The sequence below is a fragment of the Cladophialophora psammophila genome, assembly GCF_000585535.1.
Source record: "Cladophialophora psammophila CBS 110553 chromosome Unknown aczJe-supercont1.14, whole genome shotgun sequence".
NCBI classification, from domain to species: Eukaryota; Fungi; Ascomycota; class Eurotiomycetes; order Chaetothyriales; family Herpotrichiellaceae; genus Cladophialophora; species Cladophialophora psammophila.
The window spans coordinates 942,242-961,661 of NW_006912935.1; the positions used below are offsets into that span (position 1 = coordinate 942,242).

The following is a 19,420-nucleotide window of genomic DNA, read 5'->3' on the forward strand; positions in this document are numbered from 1 at the left end:
TCCTTGCTCGATGTTGGACTCCGTGCTCGTAGGTGTATATAAAAACCTTGTGCTCAGATTTTGGACGGCGGCCGGCATGATGTAAGCCTGGCTCCCGTTTGACCTTGTTCCGGTGCCTTGTCCCGGCCAAAGTCCACTCGTCCACCCACCAAGCACCCACCCAAGACTTGCAACCTGCGACTTTGATTATCGCTTTCGTTCTACCTCAAATTGCCAGCAGCGTCGGACGCCATCGCGACTACTGGGTTGCGGCTGCTACTGCGACAGTGGCCTTATTGGTAATTGCGCCCTTCCAGCTATTATGCAATCATGACTTGAGTGAGGTGGAGTGTGCCTTTGCCCGTCCTCTTCCGCAAATCTCTTAGCGCCTCACACTTGGTCGAGCTGCGCCTCGTTGACACTCCAAACCCGCCGCTCAGTCACCCATCAAGTCCCTTGCGAATACGATCAGAACAGCCTTCTGCGCCCCTGTGAACGTCGAGTTCATCAACTGCCTCAATTCGACGCATATTGCTATTCCCACTGTCGACAGAAATTTTGCTTGGTCGTCCTCTTCACAACAGATCTTTCCCGCAAGTTACCCCGCCGCCGCACGAGAGCTGTCCGAAGGCTGAGAACCTGGGGGCGCTTCCCAGTGGTTGAATCACCAAGATGCCTGAAGCAAATCTGCCAGCGTCCGTGTCCCTCTGTACCCATGATCGTCAATGGATGCTAACTGCAATGATACAGGGAGCCTAATCTGCGAGTCACAAGTATGGCAAACCACTACTTCCCTTCGTCCACTTTGTGCCGTGAAACTAATCCTATCCAGTCATCGCGGCTGATGGCCTGTACAAAAGAGATGTCTTCAGTGAGTTATTGATATATCGAGAAACAAGCATGTGGTTACTGAGAGGATCCAGGATTTCCCGATCCTTTTGCCGTCGCAACCATCTCGGGAGAACAGACGAAGACAACTTCAGTCATCAGGAAGACATTGAATCCCTACTGGAACGAAGTCTTTGACATGTGGGTGACACGTGGCCATGGACTGCTGGGACAACCGATTGACTACTGCTTAGGAGAGTCACAGAGGACAGCATACTGGCGATTCAAATCTTCGACCAAAAGAAGTTCAAGAAGAAGGATCAGGGCTTCCTCGGTGTCATCAATATCCGCATTGGCGATGTAATTGACTTGGAAATGGGAGGAGACGGTACGTCCAGTAGCTTCGCCGAATTGGAAAATATACTAAACCTCGACCAGAGATGCTTACGAAGGATCTTAAGAAGTCCACCGACAACCTCGTCGTCCACGGGAAATTGATCGTGAATCTGTCTACCAATCTTTCCAGCCCTCCGCCTCAACAAAACCGACCTCCTCCAAGTACCGCTTCTAGCGTGAGCGGTTCAAATCCTTATGCCGGCAGCTCTACCAATGTTCATCAACCGATGCCGGTTCGCTCGAGAAGCCCGGCGTCACGGACTGCAACTTCGGGCTCAGGGGAAGCGAGATCATCTAACGCTGCTGTGAATGGAAATAGTACGCAACCCCAACCCAACGGAACTGGCGCTGGGAGGTCTGGAGGCTTCAGTTCTTTCGAAGATAGTCAAGGTCGATTGCCAGCCGGCTGGGAGCGCAGAGAAGACAACCTGGGCAGGACTTACTATGTTGATCATAACACCAGAACCACCACCTGGACGAGACCTTCCAACCACATGAGCGAGACTGAAGCACGAAACCGCGTCGAGGCCAACATGCAGATGGAACGTACGCGACACCAAAACCGTATGCTGCCCGAGGACCGTACAGGTGCCAATTCTCCCAACTTGCAGGAATCTCGAGGTTCGCCTCAGCAACCGAACGCAGTGTCAATGATGGCTACAGGGGCAACAACTGCAGGGACTGGCGAGCTTCCCGCTGGCTGGGAACAGAGGCACACTCCTGAAGGGCGAGCTTACTTTGTTGACCACAATACCCGGACCACCACCTGGGTGGACCCTAGAAGGCAACAATACATCAGAATGTACGGCAACAATCCGTCTGGAAACAACACCACTATCCAACAGCAGCCAGTATCGCAATTGGGACCATTGCCTAGTGGGTGGGAAATGCGATTGACCAACACAGCCCGTGTGTATTTCGTTGATCACAACACCAAGACCACAACGTGGGACGACCCCAGACTGCCATCATCCTTGGACCAAGGTGTCCCACAGTACAAGCGTGATTTCAGACGGAAGCTGATCTACTTCCGTTCGCAACCTGCTTTGAGAATCCTCTCTGGCCAATGCCACATCAAAGTTCGCCGTGGCGCTATTTTCGAGGACTCTTATGCTGAAATCATGCGCCAAAGCGCGACTGATCTCAAGAAACGACTAATGATCAAATTCGACGGAGAAGACGGGCTAGATTATGGTGGCCTCTCTCGGTAGGGACCATGGCCCCCCCTCTCCCGGGGACATTTTAATCCTCCACATGGCTAACATTTTGACCAGCGAATTCTTCTTCCTTCTCTCGCATGAAATGTTCAATCCGTTCTACTGTCTATTCGAATACTCTGCGCACGACAACTATACACTACAAATCAATCCTCATTCCGGTATCAACCCAGAGCATCTTAACTACTTCAAATTCATTGGACGAGTGGTTGGTCTTGCCATCTTCCACCGTCGGTTCCTAGACTCCTTCTTCATTGGAGCTTTTTACAAGATGATGCTACGAAAGAAAGTTGCCATTAACGATATGGAGGGCGTGGATGAAGAATACCACAAGAACTTGACTTGGATGCTTGAAAACGATATCACTGATGTCCTTGATCAAACCTTCTCCATTGAGGATGAGCAATTCGGCGAAACAAAGACGATTGATCTGAAACCTGGTGGCCGAGATATTGCAGTCACGAACGAGAACAAGAGAGAATATGTCGAGTAAGTCTCAGCCCTGATCTCCACAAAGTTAAGGTGAAGATTCTAAACTTTCTCTAGACTCCTCACAGAGTGGAAGATCCAGAAGCGAGTCGAAGAACAATTCAATGCCTTCATCACCGGCTTCAACGAACTTATCCCCGCTGATCTCGTGAATGTCTTTGACGAGCGCGAACTCGAGCTTTTGATCGGCGGTATCGCCGACATTGACGTGGATGACTGGAAGAAACACACCGACTACCGCGGATACCAGGAACAAGACGAAGTGATCCAAAACTTCTGGAAGGTAATTCGATCTTGGGATGCCGAGCAAAAGTCTCGATTGTTGCAGTTCGCCACAGGCACCAGTCGCATTCCTGTCAATGGGTTCAAGGATTTGCAAGGTAGCGACGGCCCTAGAAGGTTTACCATTGAGAAGGCCGGTGAAGTTAACGCGTTACCGAAGAGTCATACTTGGTATGTTTCATTCTTTTCCGGTCTTTGTTGGGATCTGTGGATAAATGTGCTAACCAAAAGCCAGCTTCAATCGCCTCGATCTTCCGCCCTACAAGACCTACGACGCCCTTCAGAGCAAACTCTCCACTGCAGTCGAAGAAACGCTTGGCTTCGGCCAAGAATAGCCGTTTCCATGGCCTATAGAAGTTGAGTCGATATGTCGGCTGTCGACGGAGAACTGTAGAATGAAACGGGCAGTGGCGGTACAAGCAAAGCGCAAAAGCCGCTTTAGCAGTGCAAGATTATGAGGGAGTCTCAATGGAGAGGCTAGTATATCAGTGGTGGCCGTTGGGATGTGGATGTTTGAGTTTGCATCCCGATGAACAGAGGGTTGAATTTGGAGGGAAGAAATGTGTGGTTTCTTGGTCGAGCATTCCGCTTGTCTGTCAAGGGCCAAACGGAACTGGAGGAAGTAGGTAGAAGCTTGGTTTTGGGTCGCTTCCCCAGTGCAATATACACTTGTACAGATCATTGTGGAACCTGAATCACTAGCGATGAGCCGCGAAGTGCAAAGAAGTATTCCTGTCTACTGTCATCTCAGGTTGGGGCTATGCAACTGAGGGAGTTGGGTCCGTTGATCGAGGATTGCAAGCAGGTGGGAAGCTGGCGCTTTCAGGTTGTGAATAACGAGCAGGGTTGAGGGAGAGGAGGATACAAAATTGCTCAAGCCTGTTATATAAATTCATTCGTTTGGCATTTACGCAGCGTAATCTGTTTTTTTGTAGGTGGCGTGCGAGGCCACCATGAAGGTAGCTACCGACCGAAACTGGGTTCCATTGCCTTCTCAACATGTGTAAAACGTGGGACTGAAGAAAGCACCAGCATTCTGATGCTCGTGATGTCCGTGTTTGAGAACCGCTGAAGCAAGCCCCTGCTCCTCAGTATAAGTTCTGGCCTTCTTCTCCGGGCCACACCCAACCATTAGCCGTGTATGGCGGCGGATTGTCCTCATTGTCTTGCTCGCGGTGTGGCAGCGAGTCAACCACGCCATCGAATGATGGGTCAAGAGGCGTTTCATCGGCTGACGCCGCTTCCGCGGAGCGAGGAAGTAGAGCAGAGACGGTCGTGTTGTCATCGACGCCGCCGCCGCCGTCGTCACTGTTTGATGGCTCAGGAGCTGATTCGGAACTTGACAATGGCTGTGACGATGATGGCTGGGCAAGCGCTTGCGCTGACGATGATTCTCGGTCTTGCTTCATCTCCCTCCTCAGGGCGGACTCGCCTTCATCATCTTGGTTAGTGTGTTGTTCTTGGTTGGCGCTGCTTCGTCGCCAACTCGTGAACTCATAGTCGCCCGGATCTATGTCAGATGATTCTGACGAACTCTGAGAGCCCAAGTCGCCACCGTCTCCATCGAGCCAGACGGCTTCCCTGTCGATAACCTTGCGCGGCTGCTTGGCGAGGGAGTAATTTTTGCTTTTAATGGCTTCTGCAACTTCTTGATCGAGTGATTTCCTTCGGTGCTTCCTGATTGCGTCCTGGGTATTCCAGATGCGCATGACTTTGTGATATTCTTCGATGCTGGCGTTAAACCCATAGTCATCATGCATGTTCTGTTGCGCCGCTTGATAGCTAAGTCTGTCCACAAGGAGATACTCAAGAATGACTGCTTTAAAAGTGCACCATTTTGCCAGGCGCTTGTCTGGAATGCGAGGGAGCGCCTGTACAAGGGACGAGAAGTCCTCTGCCTTCTCTGCATTGGTCCGAGCGAAGCGCAAGCGTCCACCCTCGATATTATTCTCGGGAACATTCAGTGGCTTGGGTGGAGAAACTTGCCCACAGCGTCCTCTCATCCTTAGCAGAAACTCCCTGGTGTACCTCCAGTAGCCTCTCTTGGAACCGTACACGGCATCGCCACTCGGCGCCTCAGACTCGGACATGTAGCTTCGATAGTTGATGGTGTCAAGATGCCTGACGAATTGTGGGAGGTCTGCGTCTGGATCGCCCTTGACGGACTCGTCGCCTCGCATTTCTCGGCGCGACATTCTCATTAGTTTCAGTCGTCTCCTGTTGTACTCCTCCAAGTCTGCCTGGCGGGACGCAGCGTTTCGGGCCCTTGCCTCAATCATCTTCTGATTCCAGTAGTATCGAGTCGTGCCTCCGATTTGCCTGGGCAGGCCTTTGTTGCACCAGAGGCAGATTCTTCTTCGATCTTTATCATCTGCGTCCAAGGATTCTTTACAATCTTGACCGTGGCACTCTCTGTCGGCACAGGATATGGCATCCCAGTTTTGCGAGTCTTTACACTCCAGACAGAGCCACCCATCGTCCTTGAGAGTGCAGGCGCAGTAGTCTCTCGTGCTACCATCGGGATCGTACCATTTCCTTTTTGACGTCGACTCTGAGGGCCCAGCAAGCGGGAAACGTTGCGTTCTGCTTGGATTCCCCGAGTCCCAGCAGTTCTTGCAAAGATAGCGCACTCGGTTTTGGAATGTGTTCTCATGGCCTCGGGCGAAAGAGGAGCGGACGATACAGGCATCGCAGATGGGTCTCGAGCAGTACCGACAAGGCTTCGGTTGGGGCCCCTTGGTGTGGATGCGGGAAGAGCATTCAAAAGGCGACTGGTTTTTGAGGCGCTGCCAGTAGGGCGTCGCGTGATGGCCAACATTCAGTCCGGTCCGGACGAAACGAGAGTCTTCTGGTGGCACCGAAGTGTCCTCCTCGAGTGGTTCAAATCCGTGAAGCAGAGATCGCAGCGCAACATTCAGCCGAGCCAGAGTAATGAGATCGCCTACCGGAAGATGTTGGCTTAACGTAGAGGCAATTGGCCATAGTGAAAGAAGTGATTCTAGACTTGGGGAAGACGAAGTCTCTTCCACAGCAGCCATGGTTTTGTATGGTGGGAGGGAAATATATTATGCTTGGAGGCCTTCTGGTTCACTGGTTGAGTCCGTGGTTGTCGTCGGGGCGATTACATAGCCATTGTTACTTCAGTTACAATATCCCAACTGAAAAGCTATGAATGAAGCAGAAACTGTCTTGTGCTCTACGGATCTCAGGAAGCTGAGGGGGGATATTATTACAGATGACGATGGGTGGCGGAATGTGCCTTGTGTTTCCCGAATGGAAGAGATCGTGGTTGGCTGGCCAGACTTGACCAGCGACGAGGCTGCACCAGGCTGAAAGTCTGCCTCGCCGAGCACTACTCAGTACTGCGTAGTTTTCCTTCACAATCAACGGTAGAGAACTGGATGTTGACTTACTTGAATCTATCTACCCACGACCCACGCAGTCGCTGTCCGGGCGCCTCCCTGCTCCTTGTTTCTGCCTCTGGTCGACATCTTCTCGTGCCTGCGATTGTTCCTTTTTGAGCCGTCCTGTCGCCATGTCTCTGCAAACCTACATTGACAGTACGTGCACTCATCCCCAATTAACCACATCTTTCACTGACCCTTCCACCTTGCAGAGAAAGTCTTGGTTATCACAGCTGATGGGCGGACTCTTGTCGGAACCCTTCTCTCCTGCGATCAAGTCACCAACATCGTCCTTAACGAAACCGTCGAGCGCATCATCCGACCAGCAGACGATCCCGAACCTAGCTCGCAGGTCAGCCATGGCTTGTACCTGGTGAGAGGCGACAACATCACAATTGTGGGGCTGGTGGATGAAGAGTTAGACAAAAGCATCGACTGGGACAAAGTCAGAGGCGATGTCATCGGGACAACAAAACATGTGTGATTTGAACGTGACTTGGATATGGTTTGGAAAAGTGACAGCTCGAATTGACCTCACAAACACCCATCGTTCACACCGAATCGAATCACAGAGCAGAAGACGTCCCAAAACCTGCCCCATGCCACGAAGACTGAGTTGGCTGAAGCAAGACTCATGGGCAGCCCCATGACGAGAATGGTTGTAGGAGGAATATCTTGGACAGAAGAGTATGTGAAGTCCATGCTTTTCCTTGCACCACTGAGCATTAACCAGCCCTTCAATGAAGAAGTTTTTGCCTTCTCTGGCCGGGCTCTGATGGACCTCCACTATAGAGGGTTTGCTGGCGGGTTCTCGCCATCAGGTCAGCCTTTTCCTTGAGCGTCTCTGGTGGAAGCGCTCCGACGGAGCATCCGGATTAAACGAGAGGTTCTCTTTTTGGCAGACCAGCAGGCAGTCTCTAGTGATGAAAACTTCCCAGCGAAGTCTGCCATTTGTACCCGTCTGGTCGATTCAATCTATGGACTACAATTGCCATTCTTAAACCTCTCTATTGAAATTGCTCTTGGGATCACCGGGCTCCAGTTCATCAAACGTCAGGCCTCCGTCCTGCATCGGGCCCCGTGGAGCAAAAACGCTGCGATGGAGGTACCTTCCCAACTCAGAGCTCAATAAGTAAAGCGGAAACCTGGATGGTCGTCCCCGAGGTTATTCTTTTCGTCGTCCGGCAAATTATACCTGTCATCCCGCCGACCTTGGTCTCTCAATCTGTTCTCTCGCCTGATATAGAAGAGGAAGATGACCGAGCTAAGGACGCATAGCCAGACCAGTCCCAATCCTAAACTGTATCCGAGCGGGTATTCCGGAGCCTGACTTGTTAAGAACATATTACTAGCGGCTTGTCAGTCACGCTCTCCAGGTATCTACAATTTACTTACGATGCAATGATGCCGCCGCAGTTGCCAAACCCGACCATCATTGCAGCACTGACACTACGCTTGTAGTGACCAGACACGTTGTTATTCAGCCACACAAGAGTAATTGGCTGAGCAATATATCCACCCCCGACGATAAGGTACAAGGCGAAATACCTGACTCCGACACTCACGCTAGTTTGTTGTTAGCATCGAAAATATATCTCGAGAGTGAGAGAGCGGTGGAAGAAGGATAACTGCGGCACTGGTCCATGGCTTAGGGATACTCACTGGTGCATGTTCAACAAGATTGCGTAGCCAATGGTTGCCACAAGACAGCCGGCTAGGATGAATCCAAAGCGATGGCGAAGCTTGTCGCTTACGACGGCACATGTCAAAGCACAAAAGGCGGCAAAGATGAAGATAGGAATAGACATGACCTGCGCATGAATCGAGGTCCATCCGAGTTGTTTGAGGATGGTAGGAGTAAAGAAGGCGCCACTGTAGCTGGTGGTGACAATACCGAGATACATTGCAATGCTGGGTACAGTCAGTCTCGTCTCTCCAGGAACAAACACGGGCTCAAAAGTGGACTGACCCCAGGTATATCTTGACGTCGCTGAAGACGCGCTTGGCTGTTTTCTTATTCCAGTGGCTCATATTGGCACCTTCAACATCCATCGCCAGCCGACGAATGAGGACTTCCCGCTCGGCAGGCTTCAGGAATTTGGCAGTCTCCGGCCAGTCTGGGACGATCCAGAATGAAAAAACGGCTACAATCACAGTGAAGAGGCCTTCTAAGATGAAGATCCATCTCCAACCGCTGTATCCTGCGATGCCATCCATGTGAGCAATTGCGTACGCAAGAAGGCCACTGAAAGCCCCCGCAACAATGGAGGCAGAAAAGAAAAGGTTGAACCTCCATTGGAGTTCGTGACGCTTGTAAAACCTGTTGTCTGTCAGCACTGTCTGGCAGAATGCAGAGGGCTTTGATTCGGGCTGACATTGAGATCAAGTAGAGGCACCCAGGGAAGAAACCAGCCTCCAACGCGCCGATGACGACTCGACAGACGACAAGGCCGGCAAAGGACTGAGTAACACCCTGGCAGATTGTGACGATTCCCCAGCCAAGCATTATGGACGAGATGAAGATGGACGGGCGCACTCTCTTCAAGATGAGGTTGCAGGGGACTTCCAAGAGAATATACAGGATAAAGAACATGAACAACGCGATGTTGTAGTCTTGACCCGCCATGTTGAGGTCTTCCTCCAAGCCTTGGATGCGGGCATTGCCGATGTTGATCCTAAGGGACGAGAGCTGTCAATTGAAGGATCGTGGCAGGGGATCTTCAAAACACATACCGGTCAATAAAGGCGCAGAGGAAGAGGAGGAAGAGGATGGGAACAAGATTGAGATCGGTCTTCAGAAGGACTTTCTTCTCAAGAGCGCGATCTATCTCTTGGGCCTCGCCCTTGATACTGAGGCTGGTGACCTCCTGCATCTCTTGACCGACAGGAACGTCCTCGATCTCGGATTTGTTGATGGTCTTGTCCGCCATTGGGATTGATTGCTGCGTCAGTTCACAGAACGGGAGAAGAAAGGGCCAAAAAGGGGAGACCAGCGATAACCTTGAGGTCACGATGGCAAGACAGTCACAAAGGTCGAGTCTCGAAGCTGCTGACGGCCCAGATTTCAACGGGGCGCTGGTCGCATTTTATCACATTTTCCTATCCACCTGGCTCCCCATGCAGGAAATTGATTGATGCTGAATACGCTAGCAGACCGAAACTACTACCGAACAGCTGTCACGAGTCGATTCCGCTCTGTGGCGTCCAGTCAATCTTCCCCAGACCTGGGGTTGCATGGAGCTATGGAGCAATGGAGCTAGGAAGCTAGGTATGCTTGGATTTTTCTGGATCTCAATGGCACCTCTCCACATGTGCATGGCCTTGGTCTCTATGTGAACACCGCGAATAAGCACAATCTGGTTGGTTTCGAGCAAGAATCCCTCTCACGTACAATTGGAGGGCCTCTACAGCTTCCCTAGGCGAGCACTTCTGCTTGTCCCAGGGCCCTACCACCTTGTCGATCGACTGCCGTAAGGAGTGACTTAACGGCAAAAGTACCCGCCTGGGTTAGAAAAGACTGGGGTAGTGGTCCCTGAGCTTCCAACAAAACGGGGTCCAGGTTATCGGTCCGGGCACCGTGGCATACTTTGCCAACAACATCCAAGCGCGTCTCGGCGCATGCCCTCAGGCTCGGTTTGAGTGGCTCATCTGTTGTTAAGTCGGGGTCATGCATGTCAAGGCTAGCAAAGGTTTTGCCAGAAACTGTGGGGGACAAAGCCAGTGCGGAATTTGCCACGAGGCGTAACGGATGAAAGCCGCGCCCCTGAGATGGATGCTTGTTCAACCAATCATGCTCCGGTTCATCGCTTCCGAATGCTTCTCATCATTCGTATACACTCTCGTTGGGTGGGTTGGAGGCTGTTCCGAGAGGCAAGGAGCTAAAAAGCATCGAAACCTTCCTTGAGGGGTATGTCTTTCTCGGGGCCTTGCAGAAATTCGAACCGTGGATCCCGACACACATGCACGGTTCCGACACTCCTGTGGCCCAGATCGTTAAGCGAGAGACGCAAGAAACCACTATTCAAGAAGGAGGAGTGTATCTGGTAGCCATTCTGTCGGAACGCGAGAATCTATCTGAGGGGAGACACGATAACGAGCACAAGTGGCTCAGGAGACAAATGCTGGCGCGTAACCAGGCGAAGGATCCTTGACCATCACCCGTTCATCACGACCACACAGGAGCTGGATACTAGCCTCGCCTCCACGGATCCGTGGATTTGGAATGGCAATTTCTAAAAACAAACTTTGTGTTACATCTTCCGATCCGGCATCCCGATGTGGAACGAGGTCGACCTCGAAACGAAACATATCGCCGGGCGTTATCGTCTGTAGCAGGAACACCCCTGTGCGAAGTGGTCCTATCAAAACCTTGCCGTGGATCGTTCTCGCAGGATCCGTTAAAATTAAGTGGTTCAACGGACGCTGTGGGAGTAGCATCATGGCCAGACTCCCTCTAGGATCTCTATATCTGGCTCTTATGAAGGATTCGGTGTGTTTTCGTCTCACATCTCGACTATCAACCCTATGGGTAACGAGGCTTCCTCTCTAGTTTCGACGGGCGGTCACCAGGGAGGGAGCGGAATCGTTCCCTTTATGGGCATTTGAGGACATCATACTGATTTCTGCGGCGACCAACGTACGCACCACAACTTGAAACTCAAGTCTTTACTCGACCTCTTGCTCGACGTCTTTTGTACTGGTCCGCAGGTAGCAACGCGCCTTGATCAGGAAGAATTCCGCCGCATACTGCCATGAGTATCTACTATCCAAGCAGTTGGGTGTGTCCTGATGCCAGAGATGGCTGACCGATGGCAAGAAGCGTGCAGGCGTGCGGCCGAATTGACAGAAGGGAGGACGATGATGGAAGAGTCTGGCGGGCGTCCTGTTCAAGCACAAGCACCCTTCGGCAGGGGACTGTAAGCTGGACGGTAAGAGGATGCCTAGGATAAGTTGACAATATGCTCAAGTTATCAATTGGGGTTGATTGCTAATAGAGGGTATCTCTATACCAATAACCCATTCACTGTCAAGTTGAAGACGCCCTTCGCTTACAATGAAAGACTAAGTTATGTACCTAGGTACGTTCCTGCTCTTGGGGAAGGTCACTACCCTCCTCATCGTCGACGACGACGACGCAGTGGGGACCAGGCAGGTGGCTTGAATACGGATGTCTTGGTTCGCTTGCCTGGTTCTGATTGCGATCGATCGATACGTCTTCTGACTGATGGCTCGTGAAAACAATAATGGCACGCGTAGCCTTTCTCCGTACTGACAATGTTAGCAAGCAGGGTCTGGCCTTGAAGACAGATGCTGACTCGATACGGAGCGGAAACGACCACTGTTCATAACATCATCCATCTCTTCGAAATTCACGGACCAATCTATATCTATCTGTCTGTCTGTTTGTCTGCTTCTTTTCTAACTTCCTTCTAGCTACTCCTGCACAAGGCTAGCAATCCTTCCCATGGCCTCAGCGGAATCGTGCCCTCCAGGGGCTTCTGGGGCTGGTGCCTGGTATCGTAGGTACCGGTGGCCCAGGTCACCACCTGCACAATGTCCGGCAGCGTCCACTCGACGTCCTTGCCCGAGAAGTTCAAGACTACCAGCCACCGTTCTCTACCACCAGCGGTAGCGGTGGCGCTGCTCCTGACATAAGCGAGGACGTTGGGGTCGTCGGGCGAGATCTCTCGGTAGTCGCCGTAGACGAAGACGTTGGCGTGGTTCTTGCGCGAGTAGATGCCTCGCTGCCAGAATTGCCATGTCGAGAGTTCGTCATCAATACCACTATCTTCATCACTTTCTGTGTTCTTCTTCATCTGGTCTTCCGCGTTGATGCCTTTTTTGAAGTCGACCATGACCCGCATCCAGGGCTTCACCCCGGCGTCGCAAAATCCCGCGTTGGAGGAGGTGTTCCACTGAAAAGGCGTGCGCGCGTGGTCACGAGCTTTGAGGTGGATGATTTTGCGCGCCTGCTCGAGCCGCTCCGGGTTGTCTTTGTACATCTGCTGGCACTTCTTCCAGTAGTTGATGGTTTCAATATCCCTGTATTCTTCGTCAATGTCCCAATCCGTCGGGGCGTTGCGCATCCCGATCTCCTGGCCCTGGTACACGAATAATGTCCCACCCAGTGTTGTTTGCAAGAGCGCCAGCAACTTGGCGCCCTTGTCGCGCATCGCGTCGCTGTCGTCCGTGTACCGAGTCACGCTGCGTGGATTGTCGTGGTTCTCGATGAAGACGGTATTCCACCCATTCTTTTCAATCATACACCGCTGCCACCGAGTGATGATGGATTTGAGTTCCCTGACGGCCCACGGCTTCAGCGCCATCCGCACATTCGGCTTGTCGATGTCCACCACGTCAAAGATGAAGATCATGTTCAATTCGCCCGCTTCCGCACCAACCGTGCGGAGGATTTCGTCTTCGTCCGACACGCCCGGCATTTCGCCTACGGTGATGGTGTCGTATTTTGAGAGCACTTCTCGGTTCATTTCCCGGAGGTAGTCGTGCAATTTGGGCCCGTTCACGAAGAACTGGGTCCCTGGTTGATATTTGTGCGTTTGGGGATCGAGCACGATGGGGGCGTCCGGGTAGCTTGGGACCTTGCTGATCATATTAATGACGTCTTGTCTGAAGCCCGCAACGCCGCGGTCAAGCCAGAACCGCATCACGTCCCACACTGCCTCACGGACGTCGGGGTTTTCCCAGTTAAGGTCGGGTTGGTCGGGGGTGAATATCGAAAGGTAGTATTCTCCTGTCACGATGTCGTAGGTCCATGCCGAGTTTGCTTCACCTAGAATCTGGGCCCAGTTATTGGGAGGTTCTGGCACGCCGGCGTCGCTGACCGACTTGGGCGGCTTCCAGATATACCAGTCTCTTTTCTGGTTTGTCCTCGAGGAGCGAGACTCCAGGAACCAGGGATGCATGTTGGACGTGTGGTTGACCACCAGGTCCATCATGAGCTTCATGTCCCTCTGTCTCAGCTCAACAATGAGATTGTCTACATCCTCGAGGGAGCCGTAGATGGGATCGATGGCCTTGTAATCTGCGATGTCATAGCCCATGTCAGCTTGAGGGGATTTATAAATGGGCGACGTCCAGACGATGTCGATGCCCAGTCGCCTGAGATAGTCGAGCCGAGCGGTGATGCCCTTGACGTCGCCCCAGCCATCGCCGTTGGTGTCTTGAAAGGACGACGGGTAGACCTGGTAGACGACAGCTTCTTTCCACCATTTTGGCGTCGAGTAGGCTGATGAGGTCTGGGGCATGCTGGCTCGATGGGTCATTTCAAGATATGACACTTTCAGCAGCTCGACAAGCGATGGAGGAGCAAAGAGGGGGAATGGGTTTTCTATGCTTGATCACCGAGACGACTTATCCTCTGTACGAGGCATCCTTACTCATATTTCATTTTCAACTGATTTCCAGCGAGAGAATCTCCGCCATGTCGTCATGGTCTGATTTGGAAGTCGTGCCGTTGATCGAATTCGTCAAGTATGTATGGTATGCAGCAGTCTGACAAGGACATATGCATCCGGCATCCAGGATGTTGGTGGTAGATCCCACCGAGATCCTGCGTGCTCTGAACCTGCTCGCAGTGTGCAACGTTGGTTTCGTGCTTGTCAGACTGCGCCCTTTTTCTTTGGGACTTGGCCCGCTCTGCCCACTGCTTCCTCTCCTTCCCTTGGCCACCGCCCTTTCTCATGAGGACACGACAGAAAAGAACACCAGGATGCCTCCAGCAGGGCTGCTCCTGTTGATGAAAGGAGCTCAAAGTAAGTCGAAACTGTCTCGTTTTCATACAAAGCATTGGCCAGGAACCTCCAAGTTGTTCCAATTTCAGCCATTGAGGGGGGGAATGGCGCCTCACTTACTGCCCTTGGCGGCATCCATTCGAGCAGAACGAGCCTCCCTGCTATGCGGTCCCTATGGGCCATCTAACCAGCCCAAAGTCCCTGGGACTGGCAACTTAAATAACGAATCGGCTCCTGAGAAGCGTCTAGTCTGTGCAGCCGCGACTCCGGAAACGACGACGGAATTTCCTCCGAACTGCCCGCCTCTGACGACTGGGGCTCCTGCTTTGCACTCCAAGTCTTAATGGGAAAACAATCCACTGAACAAGAACAGAATTGATTTCTGAAGAACCTCACACCACCGAAGAACTCCGAGCTAGGAAGGAAAAAACACAGACAGTCAGGATGGCGTCTCTCAAGTCATGGTTTCCGATCCCCAAGTCGAGCCATTTCTCTTTGGCCAATTTACCGTTCGGGATCATCTCGACGGCATCCAAGTCCACTCCGCACCCGGCTGTGGCTATTGGGGAACACTGTTTGGACCTTCAGGAATTTGCAGCATCAGGCGCATTTTCTTCGCTTGGATTTGACGTCTCGTGTTTCTCCAAGCCGACTCTCAATGACTTCGCGGCATTAGGAAGACCGGTTCATCGCTCGGTGAGGAAATACCTCCAGGATGTTTTTGTTGAGAACACATCCCTAGCGAGTGTGCTACAAAGCAACAAACCCCTGCAGGGAAAGTGCCTGATCCCCCGCGAGCAAGTCGAGATGCACACGCCAATGCATATTGGCGACTACACGGACTTCTACGCCGGCAAGAACCATGCCTTCAATGTTGGATGCCTTTTTCGAGGACCCGATAACGCCCTCCAACCCAACTATACGCATTTGCCCGTGGGCTACCATGGGCGAGCCTCGTCTGTGGTCATTTCAGGCACTCCAATCACAAGACCCAATGGCCAGATCCTGGAGAATCCCGCCGCAACCCCGAAGATACCCATCTTCAGCGCCTGCAGGAGACTTGATATCGAACTAGAGCTCGGCGCTTTCCTATGCAAGGGCAACAAAATGGGCACCAACATCCCCATTTCTGAGGCTGCAGATTATATCTTTGGCTTCGTGCTGCTCAATGACTGGTCAGCCCGAGATATTCAAGCATGGGAATACGTTCCGCTGGGACCGTTCTTAGCCAAGAACTTTGGCTCCACCATCAGCCCTTGGGTGGTGCTGACTGATGCACTGGAACCGTTTCGATGCAAGGGCATCCCAAATGAGACGAATCTGCTGCCGTATCTACAGGAGAAGGCAGAAAACAACGTGTATGACATTCGATTACAGGTTGATATCACACGTAAGTTTGACACCCGAGGCGCTGAGCTCAAAGTATGGTTGGAGACTGACTCAAGGACATTCAACAGCGGAGAGCGGATCGACGACCACCATCCTGAATTCGAACGGCCGCAACCTGCTTTTCTCGTTTCCGCAGATGCTAGCCCATCACTCAATCGGTGGATGCCCCATGGCGGTGGGAGACCTGCTCGGGTCCGGCACAATCAGCGGTACTGAAGCAGGCACGGAAGGAAGCATGCTCGAAATTACAAAGGGCGGGAAAGAGAGCATCAAGCTGAATGGAGGAGTGGAGCGGAAGTTCTTGGAGGACGGAGATACTATTACAATGTACGGGGTGTGCGGCACAGAGGAATCTGGGCTTGTGGGCTTCGGGGAGTGTTCGGGCAAGATCCTGCCTGCTCCTAAGATCTGAGCAGCATAGCAGTGCCGCATTGGCATGGTTAGAGAATGAAAAGTTAGTGGTGACCACGCAATTCCGCTTCTGCTCGTAGAGTACTTACTACATGGAGGCTCGAGTGCGCATCCAATCAGTATACACAAATTAACTATTTACGTAGGTCATAGTGAGAGGAAGCTACTCCGTACACCCACTCGCTAAGCTCCTTAGTTTGCTTGGTCCAAGGCGATTCCCCAGATTCCTCCCGTATTCCACGTTTCGTTGTCCCCCACGTCTCCCGCACTATTGGCCATGGACATGGTCGATGAAATGACGATGAAGCGGCTTCATTCCGCCCAGGAGGACATTGCGAGCCCTCCGTCTTCTCCACCTTGTGTGCTGTGTGCGGATGACCCCTCTCGCTGTAGGCCCCTTGTGAGACAACTGCACAGAGGCCACTCTACCGAAGGTAAGCGCTGAAAGAGAGAGGATTTCTGTCCGAGTTTCCTCCAGGAATCTCATCCAACGAGGGCAGCGTGCCAGGAGGATATAATTGAGAAAGACTGTCGTCTGGATTTTGAGAAATCTATCTCCATCTTCAGTTCTCACGGCATCAGCAGCGTCTACCACATTCCTCTGGGGGTGTCTGATCTCACGTTGGATTCGATATCTGTCTTGTTTCCATCGGAAGAGGCGCAGGGCTCCTCTGCTCTGTGGACCATATCACCGAATAATCATCACGGCAAGAGACATTCGCCTCGAAGACATTGAGCTATCTCTGTTTGGCGTGAACCGACCCCAAAACCACGGCCAAGATGCTTGTCACGCTGTCACCAACAACTCTCTCCTTCGTATTTCTCACGCTGGGCTACTTTCTGATCCGTTATCTGAACTCGACCGACCAGCCCAAGATCAAAGGCCTCCCTGAAATCCCAGGCGTGCCACTGTTTGGAAATCTGCTCCAACTGGGCCAGGACCATGCACGTGTCACCGCTCGATGGGCAAAGGAATATGGCTGGCCGGTCTTCCAGACCCGCTTGGGCAACCGCCGCATCATCTGGGCCAACACATTCGAATCGGTCAAGCACTTTTGGATCACCAACCAGTCGGCTCTGATCTCCAGACCGACGCTGTACACCTTCCACAACGTCGTTTCAAGCAGCCAGGGCTTCACGATTGGAACCTCGCCTTGGGATGAGTCCTGCAAGAGACGGCGCAAGGTGGCAGCCACGGCACTGAACAAGCCCGCGGTGCAGAGCTACATGCCATTTATCGATTTAGAGAGCTGCGTCGCCATCAAGGACATGTACAAGGATTCGATGAACGGAACGCTCGATTTGGATCCGAGAAAGTACTTCCATCGGTTTGCCCTCAACACTAGTTTGACGTTGAACTATGGCATCCGGATTGACGGAGGGATTGATCAAGAACTGCTCAGAGAGGGTGAGTCTATTTCAACAAACTCCAGATTGCATACTAACAATTCCGCCCAGTGGTTCACGTCGAACGAGTGGTCTCGAACTTCCGTAGTACATCTAATAACTGGCAAGACTACATTCCTCTGCTCCGACTGCCGTTCATCTCTCGCCAGAACAAATCAGCTGCAGAGTACCGAGAGCGTCGGGATAAGTATCTCACCACCTTCTTGAACATGCTCAAGGAGCGAATTGCAAATGGTACCGACAGGCCTTGCATTACTGGAAACATCATCAAGGACCCTGAAGAAACACTCAATGAAGCCGAACTCAAGTCCATCTGCTTGACCATGGTGTCGGCCGGCATTGATACCGTTCCTGGCAACATGATCATGGGTCTTGGATATCTCGCCTCTCCAGAGGGTCAACATATCCAGAAAAAGGCTTATGAGGAGATTATGAAAGTCTATCCAGAAGACGGCGAGGCGTGGGAGAAATGCCTGCTTGAGGAAAAGGTCCCGTACATCACGGCCTTGACAAAGGAAATTCTCCGGTACTTCACCGTCATCCCCGTCTGCCTGCCCAGAACCAGCATCAAGGACATCAAATACAATGACGTGACCATTCCCGCCGGTAGCGTCTTCTACATGAACGCTTGGGCCGCCGACTACGACGAGACACACTTCAAGGACCCCGCCAAATTCATACCGGAACGGTATCTCAACGACCAAGAGGGCAGCGGGACCCCCCATTACGGCTACGGCGCGGGCAGCAGAATGTGCGTGGGCTCGCACTTGGCGAACCGCGAGATCTACACGGCCTTCCTGCGCATGATTGTGGCATTTGAGTTTGTTCCCGCCAGGGATTCCAAGGACTGGCCCGTCCTCGACGCCATCGAGTGTAACAGCATCCCGACCGCGCTGACGACAGAGCCAAAACCTTTCAAGGTCGGTTTCCGGGTGCGCAATAAAGAGGCGCTGGAGCGATGGATCCGCGCGAGTGATGATCGGACCAAGGACCTCTAAAAAGAAAGAAAGAAAAAAAACCTCTAGCTTGCCTCGAGGGGGAAAAATTGAATAAAGGATTGACGTGAAAGTATGCGTTGCCGCTGGAATTTGTAAGGCTTCCCGGCTTGGAAGGCGGGCAGCTTCGAGTAATACTGCGGACGCGGGCGGAGAACAGGCCCCATTTAAGCATTTTGATATTTGCAACGAGATACTCCTATGCACGAGCCCATGGGGTCTGTCGTCTAGGGAAGGAGTCGGCCTATTGAGTTTGGAGCCTTGTCTCTCCTTATCTTGCCTGAGAGACAGGCTTGTTTTGTCCATGGTGCAGGATGTGCATTCATTCATTGCTCGGGAGTTCTTAGCTAGAAAGGGTTTTTTGCATCCAAAGCTTCGCTTTTGAGTTGCCACTGGTAAGGCACATCAGCCCCAAAGTTTGCCCGTCTCGGTCCTCGTCTCGTGGAACCGCGACCTAGAATGAAGGAAGCTTGATCTGTTGTGAGGACCTGTTGAGGAACATGTTGAGCTTTGAGCGCTGCCTACAAATAGTTAATTACCCGCATCGCAAGTCTTGAAACAGATCTTGACGTAAAACTCCATGGCAAAATAGATTGCTTTCAACTATTGTATGTGTTTGTGTTCTCTCAAAGTTGATATCTCATCGTTATCCCTTCACGTCCAAGCATAAGCCCGAGAACCTTACGCGTCCTCACAGTCCAGTTTGACGCATGCATAGATTTTAACAAGATCTTACATCGTTCTCCTCGGAACTCAGGTTCTCCCAATCCGAGCCAGTCCGACATAGCGATACGTTTCAAGACCGAGTATCCGCGTCTTCTTTCGGCACCGTCGGACGGTTGCATTCAGGGGGCGGGCACGCAGAACAAGGC

At 52.1% G+C, this 19,420-nt stretch overlaps 7 protein-coding genes across 7 annotated transcripts; 4 read left to right on the forward strand and 3 right to left on the reverse strand.

Annotated features, from left to right (window-relative positions):
• Nucleotides 1–651: 651 nt before the first annotated feature.
• On the forward strand, nt 652–3,526 carry A1O5_08893 (E3 ubiquitin-protein ligase hulA; the record flags this gene model as incomplete). Its single annotated transcript, XM_007749474.1, has 9 exons — nt 652–674; nt 730–752; nt 812–850; nt 903–1,008; nt 1,062–1,195; nt 1,246–2,410; nt 2,478–2,909; nt 2,967–3,362; nt 3,427–3,526. The coding sequence occupies 9 exons, from the start codon at nt 652–654 to the stop codon at nt 3,524–3,526; spliced, it is 2,418 nt and encodes an 805-aa protein (XP_007747664.1).
• A 753-nt stretch (nt 3,527–4,279) lies between these two features.
• A1O5_08894 (uncharacterized protein) lies at nt 4,280–6,229 on the reverse strand (the record flags this gene model as incomplete). Its single annotated transcript, XM_007749475.1, has 1 exon — nt 4,280–6,229. The coding sequence occupies one exon, from the start codon at nt 6,227–6,229 to the stop codon at nt 4,280–4,282; it is 1,950 nt and encodes a 649-aa protein (XP_007747665.1).
• A 497-nt stretch (nt 6,230–6,726) lies between these two features.
• A1O5_08895 (uncharacterized protein) lies at nt 6,727–7,079 on the forward strand (the record flags this gene model as incomplete). The annotated part of the gene is made up of 2 exons (XM_007749476.1): nt 6,727–6,751; nt 6,808–7,079. The coding sequence occupies 2 exons, from the start codon at nt 6,727–6,729 to the stop codon at nt 7,077–7,079; spliced, it is 297 nt and encodes a 98-aa protein (XP_007747666.1).
• Nucleotides 7,080–7,720: 641 nt separating this feature from the next.
• Nucleotides 7,721–9,525, reverse strand: A1O5_08896 (uncharacterized protein; the record flags this gene model as incomplete). Its single annotated transcript, XM_007749477.1, has 6 exons — nt 7,721–7,943; nt 7,991–8,161; nt 8,258–8,506; nt 8,565–8,915; nt 8,971–9,270; nt 9,329–9,525. The coding sequence occupies 6 exons, from the start codon at nt 9,523–9,525 to the stop codon at nt 7,721–7,723; spliced, it is 1,491 nt and encodes a 496-aa protein (XP_007747667.1).
• Nucleotides 9,526–12,024: 2,499 nt separating this feature from the next.
• A1O5_08897 (uncharacterized protein) lies at nt 12,025–13,860 on the reverse strand (the record flags this gene model as incomplete). Its single annotated transcript, XM_007749478.1, has 1 exon — nt 12,025–13,860. The coding sequence occupies one exon, from the start codon at nt 13,858–13,860 to the stop codon at nt 12,025–12,027; it is 1,836 nt and encodes a 611-aa protein (XP_007747668.1).
• Nucleotides 13,861–14,790: 930 nt separating this feature from the next.
• On the forward strand, nt 14,791–16,147 carry A1O5_08898 (fumarylacetoacetase; the record flags this gene model as incomplete). Its single annotated transcript, XM_007749479.1, has 2 exons — nt 14,791–15,736; nt 15,804–16,147. The coding sequence occupies 2 exons, from the start codon at nt 14,791–14,793 to the stop codon at nt 16,145–16,147; spliced, it is 1,290 nt and encodes a 429-aa protein (XP_007747669.1).
• A 779-nt stretch (nt 16,148–16,926) lies between these two features.
• On the forward strand, nt 16,927–18,551 carry A1O5_08899 (phenylacetate 2-hydroxylase; the record flags this gene model as incomplete). Its single annotated transcript, XM_007749480.1, has 2 exons — nt 16,927–17,554; nt 17,605–18,551. 2 exons carry the CDS (start codon nt 16,927–16,929, stop codon nt 18,549–18,551), a joined length of 1,575 nt encoding a protein of 524 aa, XP_007747670.1.
• Between the last annotated feature and the right edge of the window lie 869 nt (nt 18,552–19,420).